The 26,663-nt window shown below is 42.1% G+C and overlaps 1 protein-coding gene across 1 annotated transcript; it reads right to left on the bottom strand.

Annotated features, from left to right (window-relative positions):
• Positions 420-16,429, bottom strand: CTHRC1 (collagen triple helix repeat containing 1). The gene is made up of 4 exons (XM_013969243.2): positions 16,103-16,429; positions 10,350-10,571; positions 8,206-8,422; positions 420-1,134 (listed from the first exon to the last, which is right to left on the bottom strand). The coding sequence occupies exons 1-4, from the start codon at positions 16,250-16,252 to the stop codon at positions 992-994; spliced, it is 732 nt and encodes a 243-aa protein (XP_013824697.1). The 5' UTR covers positions 16,253-16,429; the 3' UTR covers positions 420-991.

Here is a 26,663-nt window from a genome sequence, read left to right as displayed (position 1 = left end):
CACCTCCTTTGTCTCCTTTTTCGTCTTTTATATTTTTTCCTACCTGTTTTTGAAGACAATGGTCTGCTTTTCTGGTTGCCTGATGTCCTCTGCCAGCCTACAGAAGTTGTTTTGTGGAGTTTGCTCAGGGTTGAAATGTTCTTTTGAGGAATTTGTGAGGGAGAAAGTGGTCTTCCCGTCCTATTCCTCCGCCATCTTAGGACCGCCCCCCCCTCCGTGTATTCTTGCCACCTCTTCTTAATATCTTCTGCTTCTGTTAGGTCCATACCATTTCTGCCCTTTGTCAAGCCCATCTATGTACTAAGTTGAAAATAAGATTGTTAAATGGATAAATACAAAGTCAGGCTTATCCTCAACTTTCCAGGTATAAAGTACCAGAAACCCTCCTTTTAGTAGCAGTTACATTAAAGATAGCAAGGTTGTTTGATATAAGTTTTATTTCACAGATATAAAACAATTCTGAACATTTACAACTTGTACAAAGACTGGTAGCTTTTATATTTTAAAAAGTGCTATACTAAGAGAACAGGAAAGAAATGAAGACCATAATAACATTTCAAATTACAGGTTCAGGGAATGGGAAAATGAAGAAAGTATTTTAATCAACTACAAAATCTCAACACTATAATTTTGATTGAAGGAAAACGAATAATACTGGATCTAAAAACAGTGTGAAATCACACTTTGGTCTGTAAACCCGTTTAGTCATGTTCCTTCACTCAGAAGTGCAGGCAAAAGGAAAAGTACGGGCAGGGGATGAGATGGTTAGACAGCATCACCGACTCAGTGGACATGACGCTGAGCAAACTCCAGGAGATAATAAGGACAGGGAAGCCTGGAGTGCTGCAGTCCATGGGGTGGCAAAGAGTTGGACATGACTTAGCCACTGAACAACGACAACAATGTACACATAAAAATTATATAAGGTGTCACTAAAGTGAACCATTCAAAGGCATAATAAAAAAGAGGTAGGGAACAAAAATGAAAGGATTTATTTTGGGAGCTCTTCAATAATGATGCGAGACACCGAATTCCACCCTGTAGAGGCATCTCCTTTTGGGTAATCTGAGCAAGTACCAACCCAGATAGCAATGTCCACTAGTCCAGCACCAATGCCTTCACAGAGTCCTTCCACTGCAAAACAAAAATGACAGTTACAAACCTCTTTGGAATAAAAAGGCAAAAACTTTCAGCTCAATTTTATCATTTAGCATACTAGCGGTTAAAGCAAGTTAATGTACAGTAAATTTAAAATGCTAATATTTAATAAGGGTCTCATAAAGATAAGTTCTCATTTTCTTAGCTCTGCTACGGCTAAGTCACTTCAGTCGTGTCCGACTCTGTGCGACCCCACAGATGGCAGCCTACCAAGCTCTTCCATCCCTGGGATTCTCCAGGCAAGAACACTGCGGTGGGTTGCCATTTCCTTCTCCAATGCATGAAAGTGAAAAGTGAAAGTGAAGTTGCTCAGTTGTGTCCACCCTTCAGCGACCCCATGGACTGCAGCCTACCAGGCTCCTCCGTCCATGGGATTTTCCATGCAAGAGTACTGGAGTGGGGTGCCATTGCCTTCTCTGTCCTAGCTCATAAGTATTAAAAAAAAAAAAAAAAAAATATATATATATATATATATATATATATGGCTTTCCTGAGAGCTCAGTGGTGAAGAATCTGCCTGCCAATGCAGGAAACACAGGTTCGATCCCCCATCTGGGAAGATCCCGTGTGTCACAGAGCACCTAAGCTCACAAGCCACAACTAGTGAGCCCATCGGCTGCAGCTGAGGCCCATGTCCTGAGAGCCTGTGTTCTGGAACAAGAGAAGCCTCCACAATGAGAAGCCCGTGCACCACTACTAGAGAAAAGCCCACACAGAAACAAAGGCCCAGCATAGCCAAAATCATAAGTAAATTAAAAAAAGACATATCCATATCCATTCTATGGCATAAGCTCACAGGAAATTTTCTTTGAGGTTTCAGCCATAAAGGTAGAATTTGTTTACTTACGGAGATGACCTAAAACAAAAAAAGCAATTTATTCATGACTAAATAAAGGAAGCCCACATTCATCTTTTTTCTTTTGGCCGCACCATGTGGCTTGCGGGGTCTTAGTTCTCTGACCAGGGACTGAGCCCTAGCCACCAGGAGTGAAGGTACCAAGTCTGTGCCAGTGCATCAAGGGAACTTCCCTGGTGGTCCAATGGTTAAAATCCATCTTGCAATGCAGGGGATGTGGATTTGATTCTTCACTAAGGAACCAAGATCCCACACGCCCCAGGGTAAGTAAACTGCCGCACAGCAACTACTGAAGCCCGCGTGCTCTGGAGTCCATGCCGTGACTAGAGAGTCTGTGCCCCTCAACAAAAGATCTCACATGACGCAAAGGAAGACCCTGTGTGCCACAACTAAGACTCAATTCAGCCAAAAAAAAAAGACATATATTTATATAATTAAATAAAGTTGTATTTTCTTTAAAAAAAATTGTTGATGCGATATGTAAGCTTTTTTTTAAAGAAAGACCTTTCCATCTGAAGAAAAGAGCACTGGAAGATGAAAATACAATTCTGATTATAAGCAGAATCAGCAATTTATGTAACCATTTGGGACAAGTTGTTACACCTGAAGCCTCCATATTTTAATTTTCTATCAGCAGACCAAACTGAAAACACCTTATAAAAGATCAAATTTTAAGTAATTAAACTAATGTCTCATTTTAAGAGTTAAAAAAATGAAGAGAGCCCTTTCTTATATATACTTGATGATACTAAGTAGAAGAAAGGACTTCCATAATGTCAAAAGAAATCCTAGCATAATCATTATACTCGTCCTTCAACCTGGAATCCCGTTTTACATAGAAATTCCTCCACAGTGAAAAAACAAGCTAACTAAATCCTGTTTTTCCTCTGTGTTTTGTTTTTTGCTTTATAAACATGTGCCTTTTCATAGGTCCTCCAGACTTTCACATACTAATATATATATATAACCTGCATTCCATCTTATCAAGCCTCTCCTCCAACAGTAAAAAAATATTCCCCCTACTGTTCATTTTAATAGGCAAAAGTTATACTCTGATGTCTGTGTCAGGGGGAAAAGGAACCACAGGTTGGCAGATTCTTTAAGAAAACAGGTACTAACATGTAAGTAGGGTGGGGATGATCGCATGTGACTGGATCGTCTTCCTATCTGGTTGAGGTTGGTATGTTCAAGCTGAGCCCAGGGATGTAGGCCTGAAACAATCTGCTTCTACCAGCTGTGACATCAGTGAATTGAAGGCAAGTCCCACTGAATCCAGGTACCTGTCTCTGGTTCAAGACCCTTTCCAAGTTGGAAGAACTAAGCTGTGCGTGCCCGTAATACCCATGGCCTAGAAATGTGTTCACTTCCTTCCACAGGTCAGACAAGGTTGGGTCTGGCATCATCTTCACACAGGGAGAGTCAAAGGGTCACTTCATGGTCTTTAACAAATAAAATGTTTTTTGAACAAATGAACATTTTTTGCTGTAATAAGGTAGTAATAGCTTATTAAGCACCTAAAAGATGTTGAATTAAAGGTTCTCAACCTGTTTTCCTCCTAGATCCAGGTAAGATGATATTCTAAACTCCGATAGGCATATTTAAGGCTTAATGTCATCCTCTGATGTGCAAAATATAAGTGTATTCCTTTTCTTTCTCTCAAGAGAGTATCGGTGTACAAGGAAAGTGAATTCACTATTGAGGCAACCTTTAATTCATCTTGAGACAAAATTTGTTATGAATAACAAATTACTTCTGACATTTTACCCAACTGATCACACCAAATGAGTTTTTCTACAATGTGGTTGGTAAATGCTATGTTAAATAATTTATGAAGTGTGTGTATGTATAGGTGACAGTTCCTAGGCCTGAGGGCTTACATTATAGCAAGATATTAACATAAAAACTTTAAAGATAATATAATAGAAAGTAAGTTGCTTATATAAACTATTTTATTTTTATGGATTTCATTTTTTATTAACTTTTATTGGAGCATAGTTGCTTTTCCACATATCTTTTGAACTTTATAATTTAATCTTTAAAATTTAAGTATAGTTAAATTACAATGCTGTGCCAGTCTCTGCAGTCCAGCAAAGTGACTCAGTTTTACACATTCTTTTTTTCATATTCTTTTCCATTATGGTTTATCATAAGATATTGAATATAGTTTCCTGTGCTATACAGTAGGACCTTGTTGTTTATCCATCCTATATGTAATAGTCTACATCTGCTAATCCCACACTCCCAGTCCTTTCCTCCCCCTTGGCAACCAAAAGTCAGTTCTCTAGTTGGTGAGTCTGTTTCTGTTCTGTAGAGAGATGCATTGGTGCCATGTTTGAGAGTTCACATATTAGAGATATCTTACGGTATTTGTCTTTTTCTGACTTAGTTCACTTAGTCTGATAATGTCTAGATGCATTGACTACTATTTAAACACATACCACTTTCTAATCAAATTTTAGATTTTATACCAAAATTTTTAAAATTTTAGTGACTGCTTCTCAGATGGAAAGCATGTCTCCCTTTATAACACAGAACTTAGTGAAGAGGCTTTTCATTCAGATCAAACCTTGTCTTGGGAGATGAGAGCATGGCTTGGTTTCCGTTCACCAGGACACTGATTCTCCTATTCAGGGTGCTTTCTTTCCCTGGGCCTTCTCTATGTGCCAAGAGAAGAGGTTAAAATATCTTCTTTATGTCTTGAGGATATTGTGTGGATTTGAAGAAGAAAATGGAAGGAATGCCCTTGATTCCTTAGCAATAAATGTGCTATATTAATTTTGGGGATCATCTGGCTTGGGTCCCTAGGAGTGCTGAAATATTTCTTTTGATTAGCAGTGAGGGTATCTCTTCTCTTCCCTCTCCATTCTAAAGTATAAGATTAGAGAGAAATTTTTTCAAGAGATCTGGGAAATGAAGCTAGTGATATATATACCTTGTGATTCCCCTAGTATGTGCTGTTAAGGTAGGTCACTCCCACACCTCACCTGCCACCCGCCCCCCCCCCCCACACACACACAACAACTCAAGAAAGCAAAAGAGCTGGCAGCCAAATAACTGATAGTGGTGTATCTGGGTGATGACATTAATATTAGGTTGATGCAAAAGCAGTTGTGGTTTTGCATTGTTGAACTTTGCCATTAGATATTGGAGTACGTTCTTAAATAAATGTGATTACGTTGGACATCATTTTAATGTGCATTTCTCACTTTATGCTTTTTTGCTAATGACATTCAGTTCAGTTCAGTCACTTAATTGTGTCCGACTCTTTGTGACCCCATGGACTGCAGCACGCCGGGCTTTCCTGTCCATCACCAGCTCCTCAAGCCTACTCAAATTCATGTCCATTGAGTTGGTGATGCCATCCAACCATCTCAACCTTTGTCATCCCCTTCTCCTCCTGCCTTCAATCTATCCCAGCATCAGGGTCTTTTCCAATGAGTCACTTCGCATCAGGTGGCCAAAGTACTGGAGTTTCAGCTTCAACATCAGTCCTTGCAAAGAATATTCAGGACTGACTTCCTTTAGGATGGACTGGTTGGATCTCCTTGCTGTCCAAGGGCCTCTCAAGAGTTTTCCCCAACACCGCAGTTCAAAAGCATCAATTCTTCAGCACTCAGCTTTCTTTATAGTCCAACTCTCATATCCATACATGACTACTGGAAAAACCATAGCTTTGACTAGATGGACTTTTGTTGGCAAAGTAATGTCTCTGCTTTTTAATATGCTGTCTTAGTTGGTCATAGTTTTTCTTCAAAGGAGCAAGCATCTTTTAATTTTATGGTTGCAGTCACCATCTGCAGTGATTTTGGAGCCCAAAATAAAGCCTCTCACTGTTTCTCTTGTTTCTTCATCTATTTGCTATGAGGTGATGGGACTGGATGCCATGATCTTAATTTTCTGAATGTTGAGTAACCACTTATTACTTGTAGTGTATTTTATACATATTTTAGATTATGGAAATGATGTTAGACAAAAATCAAGTTTGAGTGATTCTCTTATTCAAGTTCAAAATGGGTCATAAAGCAGCGGCAACAACTTGCAATATCAACAATGCATTTGGCCCAGGAACTGCTAATGATCTTACAGTGCAGTGGTGGTTTAAGAAGTTTTGCAAAGGAGATGACAGCCTTGAAGATGAGGAGTGTAGAGGCCAGCCATCGGAAGTTGACCATGACCAGCTTTGATGATGCTCTTACAGCTTTCCAAGAAGTTGCTGAACTCAACTCAATGTCGACCGCTCTACAGTTGTTTGGCATTTGAAGCAAATTGGAAGGGTGAAAAAGGTTGATATGCGGGTGCCTCACGAGCTAACCAAAAATTTTAAAAATTGTCACTTTTGACGTGTCATCTTCTCTTATTCTGTGCAACAACAACGAACCATTTCTCAATCAGATTGTGATGTGGGATGAAAAGTGAATTGTATATGACAACTGGCAATGGCCAGCTCAGTGGCTGGACTGAGAAAAAGCTCCAAAACACTTCACAAAGCCAGACTTGCACTACAGAAAAGGTCACGGTCACTGTTAGGTAGTTTGCTGCTGGTCTGACCCACTACAGCTTTCTGAATCCTGGAGAAACCATTACATGCGAGCAGTATGCTTGATGAAAGTGAAAGTGTTAGTCGCTCAGTCATGTCTGACTCTTTGCAACCACATGGACTGTAGCCCATCTGGCCCCTCTGTCCATGAAATTCTCCAGGCAGGAATACTGGAGTGGGTTGCCATGCCCTTTTCCAGGGAATCTTCCCAACCCAGGGATCAAACCTGAGTCTCCTGCATGGCAGGCAGATTCTTTACCATTTGAGCCACATGGGAAGCCCAAAAATTGATGAGATGCACTGAAAACTACAATCCCTGCAGCTGACACTGGTCAACAGAATGGGCACAATTCTTCTCCACGACAATGCCTGATTGCACATTGCACAGCCGCCACTTCAAAAGTTGAATGAATTGGGCTGCAAAGTTTTGCCTCATCTGCCATATTTACCTGACCTCTTGCCAATCTACTACCACTTCTTCAAGCATCTAGAATTTTTGCAGAGTAAACACTTCCAAGACCAGCAAGAGGCAAAAAATGCTTTCCAAGAGTTCATCAAATCTCAAAGCACAGATTTTTACACTAAAGGAATAAACAAACTTGTTTCTCATTGGCAAAAATGTGTTGATCATAATGGTCCCTATTTTGATTAATAAAGATGTGTTTGAGCCTAGTTATAATGATTTAAAATTCACGATCCAAAACTGCAATTACGTTTGCACCAACCTAACAGGTAGTTTTTCCCCCTTCTACTTTTTCCTGGCTTCTAAACTCTATCAATGAACCTTAAAATACAATGAAACAAATCAACCCTCCCCCCAAAAAAAACATAAAAACCCCAACAGTTTTACATTTTTCTTGTTTATCTGTTTGATTTTTGGTTGTGCTGAGAGGCATATGGGATCTTCCTGACCATGGATGGAACCTGTTTCCTCTGCAGAAGAAGCATGGCATTTTAACCGCTGGACCACCAGCGAAGTACAAGGTTTTTTTGTTTTTTGTTTTTAACAGCCTAAGTAACCACTGGTTTAATTGAATGTCCCTTCTCTCGTATCAGTAGAAGCAAGCAGAGAATACAGAAACAATATAGAAAAGTTCTCTCTTACAAATGCAGCGGACTGTACCTACTATTTTAAAGAACAAGGCAGAGAAGTCAGCCTCTTTATCAATCTATGCTAGTGGTTCTCAACCTTGGAGGACATTAGGATAACCAGGAGAGACTTGGGAAGTTCCACCACCTAGGATGCAACCAGACCTATTAAGTAAGACTCCATAGAAGAGTGGTACCCAGGCATGGTGATTTTTCAAAGTTCCCCAGCTGAACACAAGGTAGAGACAAGGTTGAAAACCACTGCTCTACGGCAATACTGGCTGTTTCACCATTTCATCTAACTCAGTGATTTTCAACCTGTGATCTTTTTAGAAAAAATACAGCGGCTGGGTTCTAACCATGAGATTCTGATGCAGTTGATCAGAGATGGGATTCAGGCATCCACGTATTTTTTAAAAAGAGCTATGGGAAATTCTGAAGTGCAACCAGGGTGGAGAACTATACACAGAAAACCTGTGATGACCTACCATCATAGTGGACTCAAAACTAATCTTTGCTCTCTAAAGATCTGAGGCACATTGTGCAACGTCACTATTCTACATACCAGAAGAAGTGCGATGAATATTAATTGTTGAATTCAATTCAGGGCTTCCTTGGTCCAAATAAATTATGGCTTCAATAGGAAGAGGTCCTGAACACTCAGCTCCATTGAACGTGAAATACCAACGCTGACAGCATGCACTTCTGCATTTTAACCGAAGTGAGCCGCTGAACAAAACTCGCAGGGCACTGTTCGAACGCATCTTTGTGAATGTACATTCCTATCACAAACACAGAAATAGGGTTTAATTAGCATTTCCATTTTTAATTTAAAAGATGCTTTCAAACTGTATTGTGAATTTTATTCAACTATTCTTTTCCCCAAAGTACATTTAAAAAGCTTAGCTTTTACAGAGGGAAACCAGTTCTTTGCAAGATGGTAAGAGACACTGATATTAGAAACTCTAAGAAAATTGAATTATGGCTTTCTTAAAATTATTCACTCCATTGAGGGTATTAACAAAAACAGCCAGTTTTCAGAATTTTAGACTAAACCAATCTATATATTTACTTTCCTTTTTCTTCCAAAATTATTTCCTATGCTTTGGGTGCTACAGATTGCAGCAGTAAACAAAATGAAATCCCTGCCATCATGGAACTTCCACTCTAGACTGCTGCTGCTGCTGCTGCTGAGTCGCTTCAGTCGTGTCCGACTCTGTGTGACCCCATAGAAGGCAGCCCACCAGGCTCCCCCATCCCTGGGATTCTCCAGGCAAGAACACTGGAGTGGGTTGCCATTGTCTTCTCCAATGCACGAAAGTGAAAAGTCAAAGTGAAGTCGCTCAGTCGTCTCCGACTCTTAGCGACCCTTCTAGACTAGCACTGCCCAAAGCACCAGAAAACAGTATCAGGAGTAAAGTGCAGGCAGGGTTTTCAGTCTTTAACTCTATGACACCATGATAAGACCCAGGGTTTTTCCCTCTAACTGGTCTTTGCAAAATTTGCCTACTGACTCATGGTGCTACTATCTTTTACTTACAAAAGGCTCCCAAACCCATTCTGACGACCAAAAGGAAACTGGAAACCTATTAATAATTCAGAGTTCATAGGGAAAGTTTTTAATTTTGATGAACTATAAAAAAGCAACCAATCTATAATGTCAAGTGTTTAAAGAAGTAGGTAACACTTTAACAAAATGCTTTCTAAGAAATCATATATGAAAGTATAACTGGTCATAGTCCCCAAACTATGAAAACCAAGTGGATATTCTATCACACAGAAATCCAATCGAGACCATTTCAAACATTTTTGTAAGTAACAGAGCAGACATTAAAGAGCTGAGATGAGGAGCAAGGATAATATACAGGTTGCTACTTAGAACCTGAGAGTTTTTGGAAAATAAAACTTCTGTTTGCCTGGTGGTTCAGTTCAGTTCAGTTGCTCAGTTGTGTCCGACTCTTTGCAACCCCATGAATCGCAGCACGCCAGGCCGCCTGGTGGTAGTAGTGGTTAATATCAAGGAATAATATATTGTGGATATGGAACCATGTATAGAGTTGATCAACAAAAGAAGAAAGAGGCTTGAAATGGCACCAGGTTCAACCCTACACCATCCAAGGGACTTGCCAGTTATTTGGAAGCAAACACTAAACAAAGTAATTTTTCTCCCTAAATATTGCTGAATAATTTTAAATGAGCACTGTAGTACATCTCTGGCCCATTCTACTCCCATTAAGCCAAAGAATTTTAAGCTGTGTCTGCTACCCAGAATAAGGACAAATACCACTGGACTTCCCACCTCTAGATAATTCCAATCATGCAGGAATTTCTTGGAGATTTTTTTCCACCTTTACGTCTGGAACCACAGCAGAATTTCTTGAATTAATTTAAATTCACTTTAGGACAAGATTGGAAAGTTACTTACTGTCCAACACAGTTTCCATTAAAAAAAAAAAGAGTAAGTTATTTTAAGCGTTCTTAGGATTGAAATAATTCAGTGATGCATTTGTCTCAGAAATACTTTTATACAATTAATTCTGAAGTTATCAATTTTTTCATTAATTCTAAGTTGAAAGTGACATGGTACCCATTCATTAATATATTTTGTCTTTTAGGAAAAATAAAATAAAACCTCACCTGAAATGATCACTCAACTATGAAAACCTTTAAGTTTTATTTCAACTTTAAAATAATTCAGACTAGACTTACAGCAATTTTTCCAAGATCTATGCCATAATTCAGGGAACTCCATGAACACTGCTTGTAGTTAGGCGTCCAGGACTCCTCGAAGACTTCCCTCAGGCATTCCCCCTTCTCTCCTTTGAATCCATCTCGACCTGGGATCCCAGGGGTACCAGGGATGCCATTGGCCCCGGGGCTCCCGTCTCGCCCAGGCACCCCCGCGGGCCCTTGTAAGCACATGCCATTGTACTGTAGCAGAAAAAAAAAGGAAAAAATCTCTCACCACCTAGGATTCAAAGACTCAGTCTGATTAGAACTGCATTTATTTTGAGCCCTAGGAGTCAAGAATCCCTTCAACGGGAACCAGTTGCCAGTGTTCCAGATAAGTCAATATGTATAGGGTCTTAGTTCCCTGACCAGGGATCAAACCTGCCCCTGTAGCACTGGAAGCTCAAAGTCTTAACCATAGGACCACCAGGGAAGCCCAATATACATAAAGAACTGATTTTTAAAATTATACCTAAAATAATGGAATTTCTTTCCTATTTTTTTTTGCACAGACTTTACACACACACACACACACACACACTCACTCACCAAACAAAAAAGAAGAGAAAATGTTTTCATTTATCTACTTTTTCCTACTGCTCATTGTCATTGTTTTAGTCGCTAAGTCGTGGCCAACTGTTTTGTGACCCCATGGACTGTACCCCACTGCTGCTGCTGCTGCTACTAAGTCATTTCAGTCGTATCCGACTCTGTGCGACCGCATAGGCCATGGGATTTCCCAGGCAAGAATACTGGATCGGGTTACCATTTCCTTCTCAAACTGCTCATTAAAAGTACACATAATTTTTAAATGGCTGTATTCCAAAGTGAACATAATTTGATATAACACTTATTCTTCTAACACTATATATTGTAAAGGGACTTAGATTTCAGAACTACAGTTTTATGCAAACACTGCACTAGCTTGGGATTGCTATTTGTATTTGTTCTATCATAATGAAAATCTTTATCTACATAGCTTTATTCTTTTTTTGGAATTATTTCCCTAAGATACATTCTTAGAGATATAATTATAAAATAATATCTTAACTCAATACTTATTTCTGGAGAAGGCGATGGCACCCCACTCCAGTACTCTTGCCTGGAAAATCCCATGGATGGAGAAGCCTAGTAGGCTGCAGTCCATGGGGTTGCGAAGAGTTGGACGCAACTGAGCAACTTCACTTTCACTTTCATGCATTGGAGAAGGAAATGGCAAGCCACTCCAGTGTTCTTGCCTGGAGAATCCCGGGGACGGCGGAGCCTGGTAGGCTGCCGTCTATTGGGGTCGCACAGAGTTGGACACGACTGAAGTGACTTAGCAGCAGCAGCAGCAATACTTATTTCACACTGGCAATGTCTCTAAGCTGGATAAGCAAGCCTTCTTCTCTTCTTATTTTCATGTGGAGGAAGTGTCACTAGGGGAACACTTCTGGCCTCTAAATCCACCTAGCCCACCCTGCCAAGGAGTAGGAGTAAGTGACTTCATTGCAAGTGTCCATTAGTCTTTAAGAGGGGAACAGTAATCTATCAAAAATCTTTTCCAGTAACTTGATTTATTTATGAATGGTTGTGCTGAGTCTTCATTGCTGTGCAAGCTTTTCTCTAGTTGCAGCGAGTGGGGTCTACTCTCCAGTTTTGGCGCCCAGGTTTCTCATCGCGGTGGCTTCTCTTGTTGCAGAGCACCGGCTCTAGGCGCACAGGCTTCAGCATGTGCGGCTCCTAGGCTCAGTAGTTGCAGTTTCCAGGCTCTGGAGCACAGACTCAACAAGTTGTGCATAGGCTTAGTTGCTCCGCGGCATGTGGGATCTTCTCTGATCAGGGATCAAACATGTGTCTCCTGCATTGGCAGGCGGATTCTTTACCACTGAGCCACCAGGGAAGCCCCTATCAAACTCTTAATTGCTATGATTCTCTCTCTTTCTCTTGGGGGGTGGTGCAATACTATGATGTAGAGGTTGAGCGATGGATTCTAGAGTACTATTTCCTGGATTTTAATCTTGGCTCCACCACTTGCAAGCTATGTGAGATAGGACAAGTCATTCAACACTTTAACGCCTATTTCCTTATCTAAAATGCAGGGGAAAATAATAAAGATTCTTACCTTGTAGGAGATTTAAGTGAGATGATACATAAAATGTGCTAGAGCAGTGCCTGGCACACAGTAAATATTATATTTTGCAGCCATGATTTTTCTTACTATTCCCCCAAGACTGTGTGAGGCAATTGCCCAGGGCACCAGACCTGGGAAAGAGAGCATTAGCAAACTTGTCAGCTAACACTCATAAGCCATAAGCCACACTCAGCAGAACAGTTGCATCAGTGGTAAAACTGGACCTCCATCTGCCTAATTCCCATGCCTATCCCTGAATTCATCCATTTATTAGACCCTTCAAGCCCCAAACCAATTTATTTACAATTTTACTTTAACAATCCCTTTTTATATAAATGATCTGATACTATCATTCTGTATAAATCTATTGTCCAGTGAGAACAACAACAAAAAAATCAAGATTCCTTACATAGTAAAATAACTTTAAATCTTATTTTTGAATTTTAGCATCCAGGATTCGATATGGTCATATTATAAAATTCAGGCACTTCCCCGTGGTCCAGTGGGTAAGATTCCGAGCTTCCAAGGCAGGGGGCCTGGGTTTGATTCCTGGTCAGAGAACTAGATCCCATATGCCAAAACAAAAGATCTCGTATGCCAAAACAAAGATGGAAGATCCTGAATATGGCAACTAAGACCCAGTAGAGCCAAATAAATAAACATGTTTTTAAAAAGTCAGTAATGAAAAAAAATAAAAATAAAAAATAAAAAGTCAGTAATGATACTACCTGGAAAAAGTCCTTATTATCTAATGTTTCCCGATCAATCTTCTCACATCACCAATTTGAATTTTACTTTGCTAAATGATTTTTGTGACTTCAACCACTGATATTTTCCTAACTTTAAGCAAAAAAAAAAAAAAAAAAAGAGAGAGAGAGACACCTCTATGTATTTGCTGCCAGAGAAATAAGAAATGTATTTAACAAAATTGCAAAAGTATCTGAAAACATGCTAAAGTACAAAACATATAGTTTGGTTTATTTTATGCTTAATTTTCATTTTTTTCATAGATATACTTTAATCTTATTTTGTAGATTAATTTAGTAGATATACTTTAATTTTCATTTAGTAGATACGTTACTTTCAGTAGCAGATATATGCAATATTCAGACACAGATTTCAAGTGGGAAGGGGAGAAATAATAGCATTTCTGGTATTTAAAAAAATGTTTTTTCACTATTATTTCCCTGAGAGCAATATGTTACACAAAGTTTTATTTTTCTATATATAAATTCTCAACGGGGGACAAAATTGGATACCTGGATAACAGAGGCTTCCTGGCAATGTCTGAAGACATTTTTGGTTGTCACGTCTTGGGAAGGAGGGATTGCTGGGCACTTGGTAGATGGTAGTGAAAGTCGCTCAGTTGTGTCTGACTCTTTTCGATCCCATGAATTATACAGTCCATGGAAGGGCAGAATACTGGAGTGAGTGGGTGGCCTTTCCCTACTCCAGCCGATCTTCCAACCCAGGGATCGAACCTAGGTCTCCTGCAATGCAGGAGAATTCTTTACCAGCTGAGCCACCAGGGAAGCCCAAGAATACTGGAGTGGGTAGCCTATCCCTTCTCCGGGAGATCTTCCTGACCCAGGAATCGAACCGGGTTCTCCTGCATTGCAGGCGGATTCTTTCCCAACTGAGCTTTCAGGGAAGCCCAAGATGGTAGGGATGTTGCTAAGCATGCCAGATGCGCAGCACTGTCCCCACAACAAAGAATCACCTGGCTCCAAACGTCAACTGTGCTATGGTTGAGAATTTTTATTCACCTTTTTCATCTAAAAAAACTGCATTGAGAGACCGCATAATTTTACTGAATTCGGTTCCACAGGTATTAATCTGCCTTCTTTCAATTTGAAATGCTAACCCAGCACATGATCGGTACCAGGAAGGGCTTCCACTAAGGTCTGCGGAATGAACGCCTGTTTCTCTCACTGGCCACCAGGGGGCAGAGCTTGCTGGACGCTTGAAAGGAAGGCTTTGAAAGACCCTGTACAAAGAATCTGCTTCATAGAATCTGTTGAAACCTTAATGACTGCGAGGATTCTTTTCCCCCAGCAAAACCAAATCCAGCCTACAGGATGCACCTGAGCCTGGCTGCACAATAAACTTTTCCAAGTCGGGCTAGAGTTGTGGGAAACCTCAGGTTCTGTAAATCCTTGGAGGGAAAGGAAAAAAATTGCTAGCTTTATAGGGAAAAAGGGTATTTTGTGTATCATAACTACAGACTCATAAAATGCAGACTGCACATGAACCACATTCATTTGGTACAGTTTAAGACAATTTAGACACTCAAAATAGAACTATAGCCCTGAACACATAGTCTCCTTTGTGGAGGAAAATTACATAGTACATCACCAAAAAGTGCAGTGTGGAACGGCAGGAAATTTTTTCCTGAGCTTTTGAATCTGGAACAGAACTAGCTGCCAGGGAGCTTGGTTTATTAGCTCAGTGTACAATGGCAGCTTAAAAAATTCAAAACAGTTTGTTTTTATTAAAAAAATTTTTTTAAATGCCCCTTTTATGTCCTGCAGTGATTGTATAACCCATATTTGCTGAATGACTGAAGTTTATTCTATGCCAAGGAATGTGATAGTTTTGAAAGGATCCGTCTTGCTACAAGGGCAGAAAACCACTCTGCCCTCCAATGGGTTTGCTGACTTTTAGAAGGAAAGAGCCTTAAGCAAACAGACCTGCCCATAGATCAGCCCCTCAGAAATCACTTGGGTGACCTCCCTGGCAGTCCAGTGGTTAAGATTCCCCACTTCCAATGCAGGGTACATGAGTTCATCCTTGGTCAGGGAACTAGGATACTGCATGCCATGCGGGCCACCAAAGAAAGAAAGAACTTGGGCTCTTTATTGCTCTCCTGGAAACTGTCTGATCCTTCCGTGCAGTTGTCATGCTCCTACTTGGTGGCACAGGCTGAAGACCCAGCTTGTCTGGAAGGACTGACTGCCCATCTGCCTAAATACAACAATGAAATGGGTCCTTGGAGGGCTAGTGCTGGGCCCCTTCATTTTCTCTTCTGATCATAAACCCTCTGAGCTATTCCTGGCCCAGCTGTGACAAAGTAAACTGCAGCACATACTCCCTAGGAAGATGACCCAACATGACTCACTATCATCAAGTTACAAAGAGTTGGACCGATACTGGGCGAGGGTTGTTATTCTATCCCGCTGGCAGACGTGGCCACCAGCCCCAACAAAGGACACGTTGCAAGTCCCTGGCCCAGGCCCACCCAGGGGATTAGCGAATCCAGGGTCTCGCTGACAGCTCCTTGGCCTACGTTCTAACCTCCCAAGCTCCTTATTCTACTCTCATTGCAGCCCAAACCCTCTCCGTCCCTGGGGGCGGGGGACGAGGGGGGGGGCGCAGAGGTCACAAATTATTGGGCGGCTCCTTGGACTCCCGGCGTCCCACCCAACCCACGGCGCATCTGTGGTCCACGATGGCCCTCTCAGATCAGTCTCCCTTGCGAGTTCCAGGACTCCACCATCCGCAGAGCCCAGGTCCTTTCTTACCCGCAGACTCAGACAAAGCGGAACCCCCAGGGGCAAGCAAGACCCCCACCACCTTCCCTGACCCTGCTCCGCGGCTCTGTCCCCTCCACCCGACTCACCAGGTCCACCACCTCCCTCTGCCGGAGCAGAGCCTTTTGCTTCCCTTTGGGGGTCTCGGAGGCGCTCGACGGCGCCCGCAGCTGCAGCAGCAGGAGCAGCAGGAGGCCGAGGAGCCGCCGCGGGGAGGCGGCGGGGCCCTGGGGGCGCATGGCGCACGGCGGCCCTGGGACGCACGGAGCTGGAGAGGAGAGACCCGGGAGCCCGGACGACGCGATCACAGTCTGGCCCCGCCGAGCTCCGAGGCCACCGCCGCCGGTTGCATGAATGCGCCTTTCACTCGCACGCTTCCCTCTCTCCCCCCTCTCCCTCCCGCCCCTCCGGACACCAGAGTTTCCATCCAGTAATAGGTCGGAGCCCCCACCCCGATCCCGAAGTGGGGCGGGCCGACAGCCGAGCCCGCCCCGTCCTGCGGCTGCCCCGCCCTCCGGGACCCTCGCGGGGCTGTGCAGACCGCGTGGATCAGTCGCCTCCGGAGCCGGGGGAGGTGGGGGTCGGGGGCGGTGTTGCCGAGGTCGGCGAACCAACACAGGTGGAGGCTTTGAGGACAGCGTGGAGATGGCACGGCTTAACTGAACATTGTAGAGACATTGGGTCTAGGAACACCTGGATCAAACTCTGGCACCGTGGACAAGTTCTTTTTTAGGAGATGACATTTTGGGGCGGGGGTGGGGGGATAAGGGAGATGCAAAGGAATCATAGGTATCATCGGATTCAAAGCATTTATCCCACCACTTCTAAATACATCATCCCAGGGACCCATGACTCAAAACTTAAGAACCCCTGCTTCATAATGATTGGAGAAGGAAATAGCAACCCACTCCAGTGTTCTTGCCTGGAGAATCCCAGGGACGGGGGAGGCTGGTGGGTTGCGGTCTATGGGGCCACACAGAGTCGGACACGACTGAAGTGACTTAGCAGCAGCAGTAGCAGCAGCTTCATAATGAGCAGTAAAACTTGCAAAACTCCAGGAACCAAATAGTCTTTCACACACACTCTCTGTCCTCTTGGCAATCCCGTGGAAATGGAAAGACCCTGATGCTGGGAAAGATTGAAGGCAGGAGAAGAGGGCGACAGAGGATGAGACGGTTGGATGGCATCACTGATTCAACGGACATGAACTTGGGCAAGCTCAGGGAAATGGTGAGGGACAGAGAAGCCTGGCGTGCTGCAGTCCTTGAGGTCACGAAGAGTTGGACACAACTTGGCAACAGAACGACAACAACTGCTTGCTCCATTCACAGAGGAGAAAACTGAGGTTCAGGAGGCTAAGCAACATTCACTGGTAGAAGTCACTGTTGACTTCTCATTGATAATTATCTTTTTCTAACCTCTTCTGTCCTCCTTTGTGCATTCTGGAAGAAAGCATCCCCAGATACCCTGGTCACCCACCCGCTAGGGTCAGGCTGGAGTATGAGCAAGCTTCCTCACCTCTGGCTGGAGTTAGGCAGGACAGAAGTGTTGCTATACCAATAATAACAATGTGGAAGTTTCCAACAGAATGGTGATGCTACTGAGGTCAGATTCAGCACCAGGGTTCTCTTTACATACCCAGCCAGATTCTGGGAAGTTGTGGTGGGCTCAACAGATGGATATTAATGAGAAGGAACAGTCGAGCAGAGGAGCAGTTCAGGGCAGTTCTAGGATTGCTCATCTTGGGCCAGTGACTAATCTCAGGTAAGTTCCATTCCTGTCTGTCGGAAGAAGCAAACATTCAAATGGGTTCTAAAGCCAGGACCGGCTGCCTATGTGGGGCCCAGTACAAACTGAAAATGCAGGGTCCTTTGTCAAAAAATTATTAAGAATTTTGAGATAGTGGTAACAGAGCAATCCACTAGGCATGGGATCCTTCTCAATGCAACCACATGGGTTATTTACCCATGAAACCAGCCCTGTGTAAAGCTGATGCCCTTATGTAGCCAAACCAGTGTGGTGGCAGCAGTCCACAGGCTGGAGAGGAGAGGTGGGCAACACCAGAGAATCTGTCTTCTATTCAAGCACAATTCTTGCTGCTGTTACTACCACCCAGTGACTTCAGATGGCCCCTCTCTGTGTAAATCTGAGGTCAAGATTGGGGTTTCAGCAATTAGCTAATATTAACATCCATGCATTTTTTTTTTCTAAAGATGTTTTTGGGATGTGGATCATTTTTAAAGTCTTTATTGAACTTCTTACAATATTGCTTCTATTTTATGTTTTGGTTTTTTTGGCCATGAGGCATGTGGATCTTAGCTTCCTGACGAGGGACCAAACCCACACCCCTTGCATTGGAAGGTGAAGTTGTAACCGCTGGACCACCGGGGAAGTCCCAACATCTGTGCTTTTTTAATCTACACATTCACATAGCTAATTAAGTTACACTGTAAGACAAGTAAACCAGATATCATTGTCTATTTTTCAAAGATAGTATATAATAACGTATAAGTGCTTTACAGCATACAAAGGGCTCTCACATATCTGATCTCCCAGATCCTATAACTCCATGGGTTTGCCAAGTCATTTATCTTACTACCTCTGAAATTTGAGTTTTCTTGGTTTAAAACTTAGACCTATTCTAACTTAATAGGTTTTAGTTCCAGTTGGGGATTATGGATTAATTCAGAGTCCTAGGTGCTATTTCCAGAGTGATCCTTCCCAAAGATTTCCAAATGTCTACATATTTTCTGTCCAAATATTTTTCTATTGAACTATTAATGCATTTCTTATCTGTCATAAAAACTCCTTTAAGAGTGACATCTTTAAAATGTTTAATCTTCCCATTTAGAGACATAATATAGCTCCCTATTTTTCCAAATCCTCATTTATGCATAGGCAAAATTTTTCTTTAGATAGATCTTATATATTCCTCATTCTGGCTGTTATGTATTTTGCTGCTATTGCAAAGGGAATCTACACCTCCACACTGATTATATTATTGTTATATTACCATGTAACAAATTGCCACAATCTTAGTGACTTAACACGAATTTTATTACCTCCCATTTTTGTTGGTCAGGAGTCCAGCACAAGTTAGCATCGTACAAAACTGAAGTCAAGGTGTCAGCTGAGTGAGTCCTTATCTGGAAGCTTGGCTGGGGAGAGATACACATCCACGCTTCCTTAAGCTGTTGGCAGAATTTATTTCCTTGTGGTTATAGGTCTGAGGTTCCTGCTTCCTCTTGTCTGTTATCTGGGGATCATTCTCAGCGTCTAGAGGCCACTATCGCGTCTATGCCATATGGCCCCCTTTCACAAATCCTCTGTCACACTTTGAATCTCTGACTTCAGGAAGGGTACAGTCTTTTTTAAGGGTTCACACAATTAAGTCATGCTTGCCCAGGATAATCTCCCTTTTGAGTAAGTCAAAATAAAATGATTAGGGAACTTAATTCCACCTGCAAAATCCCTTCTGCCATATAACGAAACAAGGGAGTGAAATCCATCATATTCACAGTTTAGCTCATACTCAAGGAGAGGGGATTATATACCATACAACAGAAATCTTAGTGGTCATTTCAGATTTCTCTCTACCACATGTATCAACTGGCTATAGCTGGAAGCTTTTGATTTTTATCACTTGCCTTCTTATGCTATGAAAAGCAAGTTCTTGTGCCTCATACACAGTGAGGCCAGACAATAATGAAATGTGGAGTTTGGAGAGAAGAAAAGTTTATTGTAGGGCTAAGCAAGGAGAAAGGTAGCTCATAACCCCAATCTCCCTGAACTCCCAGAAGGGTTTCAGCAAAGCCTTTATAAGGGCCAGGTGAGGAGGGGCTTTCTAGGGTATGTGGTCAGCTCATGCACAATTCTCTGATTGGTTGATGTTTAGGTAAAAGAGTGGTTAACGAACATTAATTATCAGTTCTTAGGTGCCAGTAGGTCTGGGGGCTATGTACTTGTAATCATCAAGTATTTAATTTCTTCTATTTGGTGGTGGTTTTTAGCATCTGAAAAACTCTGGAAATATGCATCAGATATTATTACCTGGGTACTTCAGAGAGGAGCTAGAGCAGAGGATACGGGAGAAGGACCCACCTAGGGAAAGCCCGATAGGGTCCTGTTCAGTTACGCTTATAGAAAGCAACCAGCCTGGTGGATGGCAAGGTCAGAAAGGCCAGTGAAAGTATTCCAGGGACTTCCCTGGTGCACCAGTGGTTGGGACTTTCCTTCCAGTGCACAGGGTGAGGGTTCAGTCCCTGGTCAGGGAGCTGGGATCCCACATGCCTCATGGCTGATAAACCAAAACATAAAACAGAAACAATGTTGCAAAAATGTCAAAAAAAAAAAGACTTTAAAAATGGTCCACACACAAAAAAAATCTTAAAAAAAAAGTATTCTAATCACGCTAGAGGTTGGAGTCAGCCAACAGAGTTCTGTTTCTTTTGCAGGAAAACAAATACAGGCAATTCTCAGCTTTTAAACTGGTTAAGCATTCACATATCTCTCCATCACCCTTTGCACGCCAGGTGTATCTTTGATGCATCGGTTGATGACAAGCATTTCAAAGTATCACATGATCACTCCTTGCCAGTCAAGTTTTTCATTTCAGCAGCATTTCGATTTGTAACATTATTTGTGCAATTATTTGCCTTTTTTTTTGGTATTTTCTTCTAAAGAGCAGAAAAAAAGAAAAGTAGTGATATAAGTGCTCATAAACAGTATAGTTGAAATAAATATAGAAATAAATGGTCTAAAAGTGCCATTTTTTTAGAATCAATGGGACATTTCCTGGAATTGAGGTAGAAGAATTTAGTTATCAGTCAAGGTCTAGTCAGGATAGCATAAACCATACTAAATATTTCAACCAGAGGAGGTATAATACAGGAGATTGGTCACCTAGATGTTGGAAAGCCAGGCTGTAGAGGTAAACCAGACTGAAGGAAGCAGCTACCACCCCTAGGGCTGGAATCCAAAACAGGAGTCTCTGGGGGAGGTCCTAGAAGCTAGAGTTTGGAGGAAGTGGCAGCCCCATCTCAGGGGTGCACAGCTGGTTCTTAGACTTCTGGTTGGAACACCGAGTTCATAGTATTTGGACCACCAAGGAGGTCATGGGTAACTGGTGCTTGTACCTCTGAGGGAGTGTAGCACAGTCAAGGGAAGCTGGAGGCTAAAACTGTAGCTATCCTCTGCTGAGTTCCTTACTAGGTACTTTTACCTGGTACTTATAAGGTGCTCAATACACTTTAGCTATTATCTTTCTTTAAATATTCACCTGCAGTTTATTTTGGTTTTTCTAAATAGACAATCACATCTGTAAACAATAGGATTTTTGTTTCAGTCCCAGTCCCCAACTCCTTACAACTTTTTTTCTTACATATTGACTAGAACTGCCATTGTTGTTTAGCCGTTAAGTCGTGTCCAACCTCCGCCAGTCGTCTCTGTCCATGGGATTTCCCAGGCAAGAATACTGGAGTGGGTTGCCATCTCCTTCTCCCACATTAGCTCTTATTATTTTATTATAAAAGTAGGAGATTTGGGGGCTTCCCTGGTAGTTGAGTGGTTAAGAATCTGCCTTGCAGTTCAAGGGACACGGGTTCAATCTCTGGTCTGGAAGGATCCCACGTGCCACGGAACAACTAAGGCAGTGTGCCACAACTACTGAGCCAGGGCTTTAGGGCTCGTGAGCCGCAACTACTGAAGCCTGCAGGCTGCAACAGCTGAAGCTAGCGTGCCTAGAGCCAGTGCTGCCCAACAAAAGAAGCCCACACCCCCACACTAGAGAAAGCCCGAATGCAGCAAGGAAGACCCAGCGCAGCCAAAAAATAAATAAATACTTGAATCTTTTAAAAAAAGGAGATTCTGTATAAAATTAAAGGAAACCATGATTTAATAGATTACACAACATACAAAACAGTTCTACCACTCAGGATCCAATTAGGAAACAGAAACTACTCTCGATATTTGAAAGAAAAGCAATTTAATGTAGGAAACTGACCACAAAGTCTAGAAGCTCAACAGGGGACAGTGAAGCAAGCCCAAACTGGCCATAGCTGCAAGCTGCTACCACCCCTAAGCTGGAGAGATGTAGGTGCCCAGTCAAAGCTGGAATTATACTGGGCTGTCCATTGGAAGCTTGAGCCAAGAAAGAGACAAAGCCAGTACCAGAGAGAAAAGACGATCAGTACCTGGCTTCTCCCCTCTTGCCATCCTCCAGTCTCTGATGGACTAAATGCAGCTAGAGGAAGAAAGAAAGGAAGGAAGGAAGGAAGAAAAAGAGAGAAAGGTAGGGAAGGAAGGAAGGGATAAGGAAGGAAGGAAGAGAAATTTATTGATAAGTAGTGATATTAATGCTATCTGGAAAGCAGAGAGGAGCCTGGAAACATCCTGTAGAGGCCACCCTCCTGGGATATAGACCAGGGCAGGGGAAGCAGAAAAAGCGGTAGAGAGGGCAAACAGCAGTGATGTCTTGAAACAGGTTCTAAATTCCTCCCTCCACTGGCTCAAGTTCACATGTGCAAACACAGCAAAAAATCCAGCAATGCAGTGACTTCATCTGCATTCCTAAATCCCTCGATTACCAAACTGCTCAGATCAGTATTAAATTGTTGATCTACCCCCATCTTGCACTGAAAGACATTAAATACACATTTCCTTTACCAGCTCATGAGTGACTGGAATTTTTATAGTTCTAAAAGAATAAAAGTTGATGGAAAATTATAGAACCTAAAAGTTACTGACGAAAGATGAGTAAGAGTCCCTTGCCCGCGATCATGGCAAGTACATTTTACATGCATCCTGTTTTATTTGTGCAAATGTATGTGACTAGAAGCTGGCATCCTTTGCACTGCTTGAGGGCGAGCACTGCTCTGTGTTAGACCAGACGAGGTTAAATTACGTTTCGAGTTAACATTTCATTTATTCTGAGTCAGAGCCTGCCACATGCTTTCTACTTGGGTAGTCTTTCATTCCCGTCCAATTTTCTTCCTTTTTCTTAAGTTACCGGAAGTTATGTGTTTTCTTTTCCTCTTCGTTATGCCCTGTGTACAGAGGTTTTGAAATCAGCATCCTCCGAACAGACTCTGCATTGTATGAATTCCTCAGAAAATTTTTCACCGTGGATATCTGTGTTTGAAAATGGTCAAGATTAAAGACATTTCTGGGCAGTTCAGATGACTCTTTGCAGTCTGTGTCTCTTTCAAGGCACAAAGAACTGCCTGTTTTATGATAAAAGAAAGCCAAAGTAAGCAGGATATTTGGAATTACATCTTAAACATTTAGGTTTACAAAATACATCTAGGTCTCCTGTCTCCCTCCATAGATCTCAAACTCCATCAGCTAAAATGTGGTTTCTGTTTTTTTTTTTTTTTTTCTCTCTCCAGGTCTCCTGACAACTACAGATATAATTGCTTTGTTGATATAAAGTCAGGCCATAGCCGGTAATTAAATTGAAATAAGCCATTAATATTCATCTCTTTCCTTAACTATTAGAGTTTTTATCAAATGACAAAGCAAGCTGAATACAGTTTGACCTGTCCCCAAAGTTGCCAATAGAGGATGTTAAACAGTGATAAAATATAAATTGATTGGTGACAGGAGAGAGAAAGAGATCAACAAGTTTGGATACAAAACATAAATGTCCAAAGAAAAAACAAAAGTTGGAATAATTCATTGTCAGTTATGACATATTTAAAAGAAGTTAGTGGTTATAAGACTTTCTACTCACTGTGTAGAATTTAAACTTAAGTCTAGGCAAACTTTCTTCCCAGGCTTCTTATCATGATTTGAAAATAACCTTTTGGCAACATTGATAATCTTTGGCAGTATTAGCAGAATCACTACAACTACGGAATTCTCACTATTGTCAATAATATCCTCTTAACCACGTTTCCTTTTAACTCTTAGGTAGATTAATGATTCCTATTTTTATGGACACTGCCCTCCCCATTTATTCATGGATTCTGTTTGAAATGTGTAGATGACTAGAAAAGATAGCTAGAAAAGATAGCTGAAGCTGCTTACACTAAAGCCAGATGGGAAAGATTTGACTTGTAGCAGTTTCTGAAAAAAAGAACAGGGAGGTTAAGTCTAGGCGTGAGGGGAGCAGGGTAGATGTTGTACCTGCCTTGGCGGGTCACACAGTAAAGAACCTGCCTGCAATGCAGGAGACCCAGATTTGATCCCAGAGTCAGGAAGATCCCCTGGAAAAGGGAATGGCTACCCACTCCAGGATTCTTGCTTGGAGAATTCCATGGGCAGAGGAGCCTGGCAGGCTACAGTCCATGGTGTTGCAAAGAGTTGGACATGACTGAGCAACTAACACTAAGTGAAAACCAAAACACTGTACAGAAGAACTGTGCATCTGATACTGAATAATAAGAGAAAATAAAAAGTCTCACTTAGGGACTTTTCTAATAGTCCAGTGGTTAAGACTCTGTGCTTCTACTGCAGGGGATGAGGGTTTGATCCCTTGTTGGGGAAGTAAAAGCCTGCATGCCATGTGATGTGGCCAAAGAAAAGTCTCACTTACTCTAAACAGATAGAAACGTCTATTGATCCCTACTTTTGGATCTTAAATCCACCAATTATATGCTGCCACTAGCTATGTGTGACCCCCATACCAGGAGTGATAAGAAATGCCTGGAAGCTTGACCCCTCTCAGGGTTTCACTGTGAAATCTCTTCATTAGGTAACTGGGGTCTTTGGCATGGACCTTAATTTTTAAGTGATTGCTCCCTGAGTATCTCAGGAAATTTGTACCAGTACCCTAGTCCTTTCTACTCCTTTTGTTTAGGTAGACTTCTTCTGAGAGCCAGGTCACATCTCTGCATTTGCTTCTTGGTAATGGTGGCTCAGATAGTAAAGCATCTGTCTACAATGAGGGAGACCTGGGTTGGATCCCTAGGTCGGGAAGATTCCCTGGAGAAGGAAATGGCAACCCACTCCAGTACTCTTGCCTAGAAAATCCCATTGGTGCAGGCTACTGTCCATGGGGTCGCAGAGTCGGGCACGACTGAGCGACTTCACTTTCACTTTCAATCCTTTATTAAGTGTCTGATGACATGTCAAAGTTGTGTTTGGAATATTAGATTCCTGGAGATATCTTAGTTACCTTGCTTCCCCAGCTCATATTCATGCATGCAGGCAAAGGTGATGCCCTGAATTTCTGTTCTGATTACAATTATATGGCTTCATCAGTTCAGTTCAGTTCAGTCGCTGAGTCGTGTCCAACTCTTTGCGACCCCATGAATCACAGCATGCCAGGCCTCCCTGTCCATTACCATCTCCCGGAGTTCACTCAGACTCACGTCCATTGAGTCTGTGATGCCATCCAGCCATCTCATCTTCTGTTGCCCACTTCTCCTCCTGCCCCCAGTCTCTCCCAGCATCAGAGTCTTGTCCAATGAGTCAACTCTTCTCATGGGGTGGCAAAGTACTGGAGCTTCAGCTTTAGCATCATTCCTTCCAAAGAAACCCCGGGGTTGATCTCCTTCAGAATGGACTGGTTGGATCTCCTTGCAGTCCAAGGGACTCTCAAGAGTCTTCTCCAACACCACAGTTCAAAAGCATCAATTCTTTGGTGCTCAGCCTTCTTCACAGTCCAACTCTCACATCCATATATGACCACAGGAAAAACCATAGCCTTGACTAGATGGAACTTAGTTGGCAAAGTAATGTCTCTGCTTTTGAATATACTATCTAGGTTGCTCATAACTTTCCTTCCAAGGAGTAAGCGTCTTTTAATTTCATGGCTGCAGTCACCATCTGCAGTGATTTTGGAGCCCCAAAAAATTAAGTCTGACACTGTTTCCACTGTTTCCTCATCTATTTCCTATGAAGTGATGGGACCAGATGCCATGATCTTCGTTTTCTGAATGTTGAGCTTTAAGCCAACTTTTTCACTCTCCTCTTTCACTTTCATCAAGAGGCTTTTTAGCTCCTCTTCATTTTCTGCCATAAGGGTGGTGTCATCTGCATATCTGAGGTTCTTGATATTTCTCCCAGCAATCTTGATTCCAGCTTGTGTTTCTTCCAGTCCAGCGTTTCTCATGATGTACTCTGCATAGAAGTTAAATAAGCAGGGTGACAATATACAGCCTTGACATACTCCTTTTCCTATTTGGAACCAGTCTGTTGTTCCATGTCCAGTTCTAACTGTTGCTTCCTGACCTGCATACAGATTTCTCAAGAGGCAGGTTAGGTGGTCTGGTATTCCCATCTCTTGAAGAATTTTCCACAGTTTATTGTGATCCACACAGTCAAAGGCTTTGGCATAGCCAAGAAAGCAGAAATAGATGTTTTTCTGGAACTCTCTTGCTTTTTCCGTGATCCAGCAGATGCTGGCAATCTGATCTCTGGTTCCTCTGCCTTTTCTAAAACCAGCTTGAACATCAGGGAGTTCACGGTTCACGTATTGCTGAAGCCTGGCTTGGAGAATTTTGAGCATTACTTTACTAGCATGTGAGATGAGTGCAATTGTGCGGTAGTTTGAGCATTCTTTTGCATTGCTTTTCTCTGGAATTGGAATGAAGACTGACCTTTTCCAGTCCTGTGGCCACTGCTGAGTTTTCCAAACTTGCTGGCATATTGAGTGCAACATTTTCACAGCATCATCTTTCAGGATTTGAAATAGCTCCACTGGAATTC

This window comes from Capra hircus, chromosome 14 (genome assembly GCF_001704415.2).
Source record: "Capra hircus breed San Clemente chromosome 14, ASM170441v1, whole genome shotgun sequence".
In the NCBI taxonomy this organism is placed as follows: Eukaryota; Metazoa; Chordata; class Mammalia; order Artiodactyla; family Bovidae; genus Capra; species Capra hircus.
This window is presented reverse-complemented; position numbering and strand designations above follow the sequence as displayed.

Coding starts and splice junctions, on each gene's coding strand:
- CTHRC1 (XM_013969243.2), bottom strand. CDS start 16,252: ATGCGCCCCCAGGGCCCCGCCGCCTCCCCGCGGCGGCTCCTCGGCCTC. Junction 10,572..16,102: donor AGAGGGAGGTGGTGGACCTG/GTGAGTCGGGTG, acceptor TTTCTGCTACAG/TACAATGGCATGTGCTTACA. Junction 8,423..10,349: donor TAGATCTTGGAAAAATTGCT/GTAAGTCTAGTC, acceptor TGTTTGTGATAG/GAATGTACATTCACAAAGAT.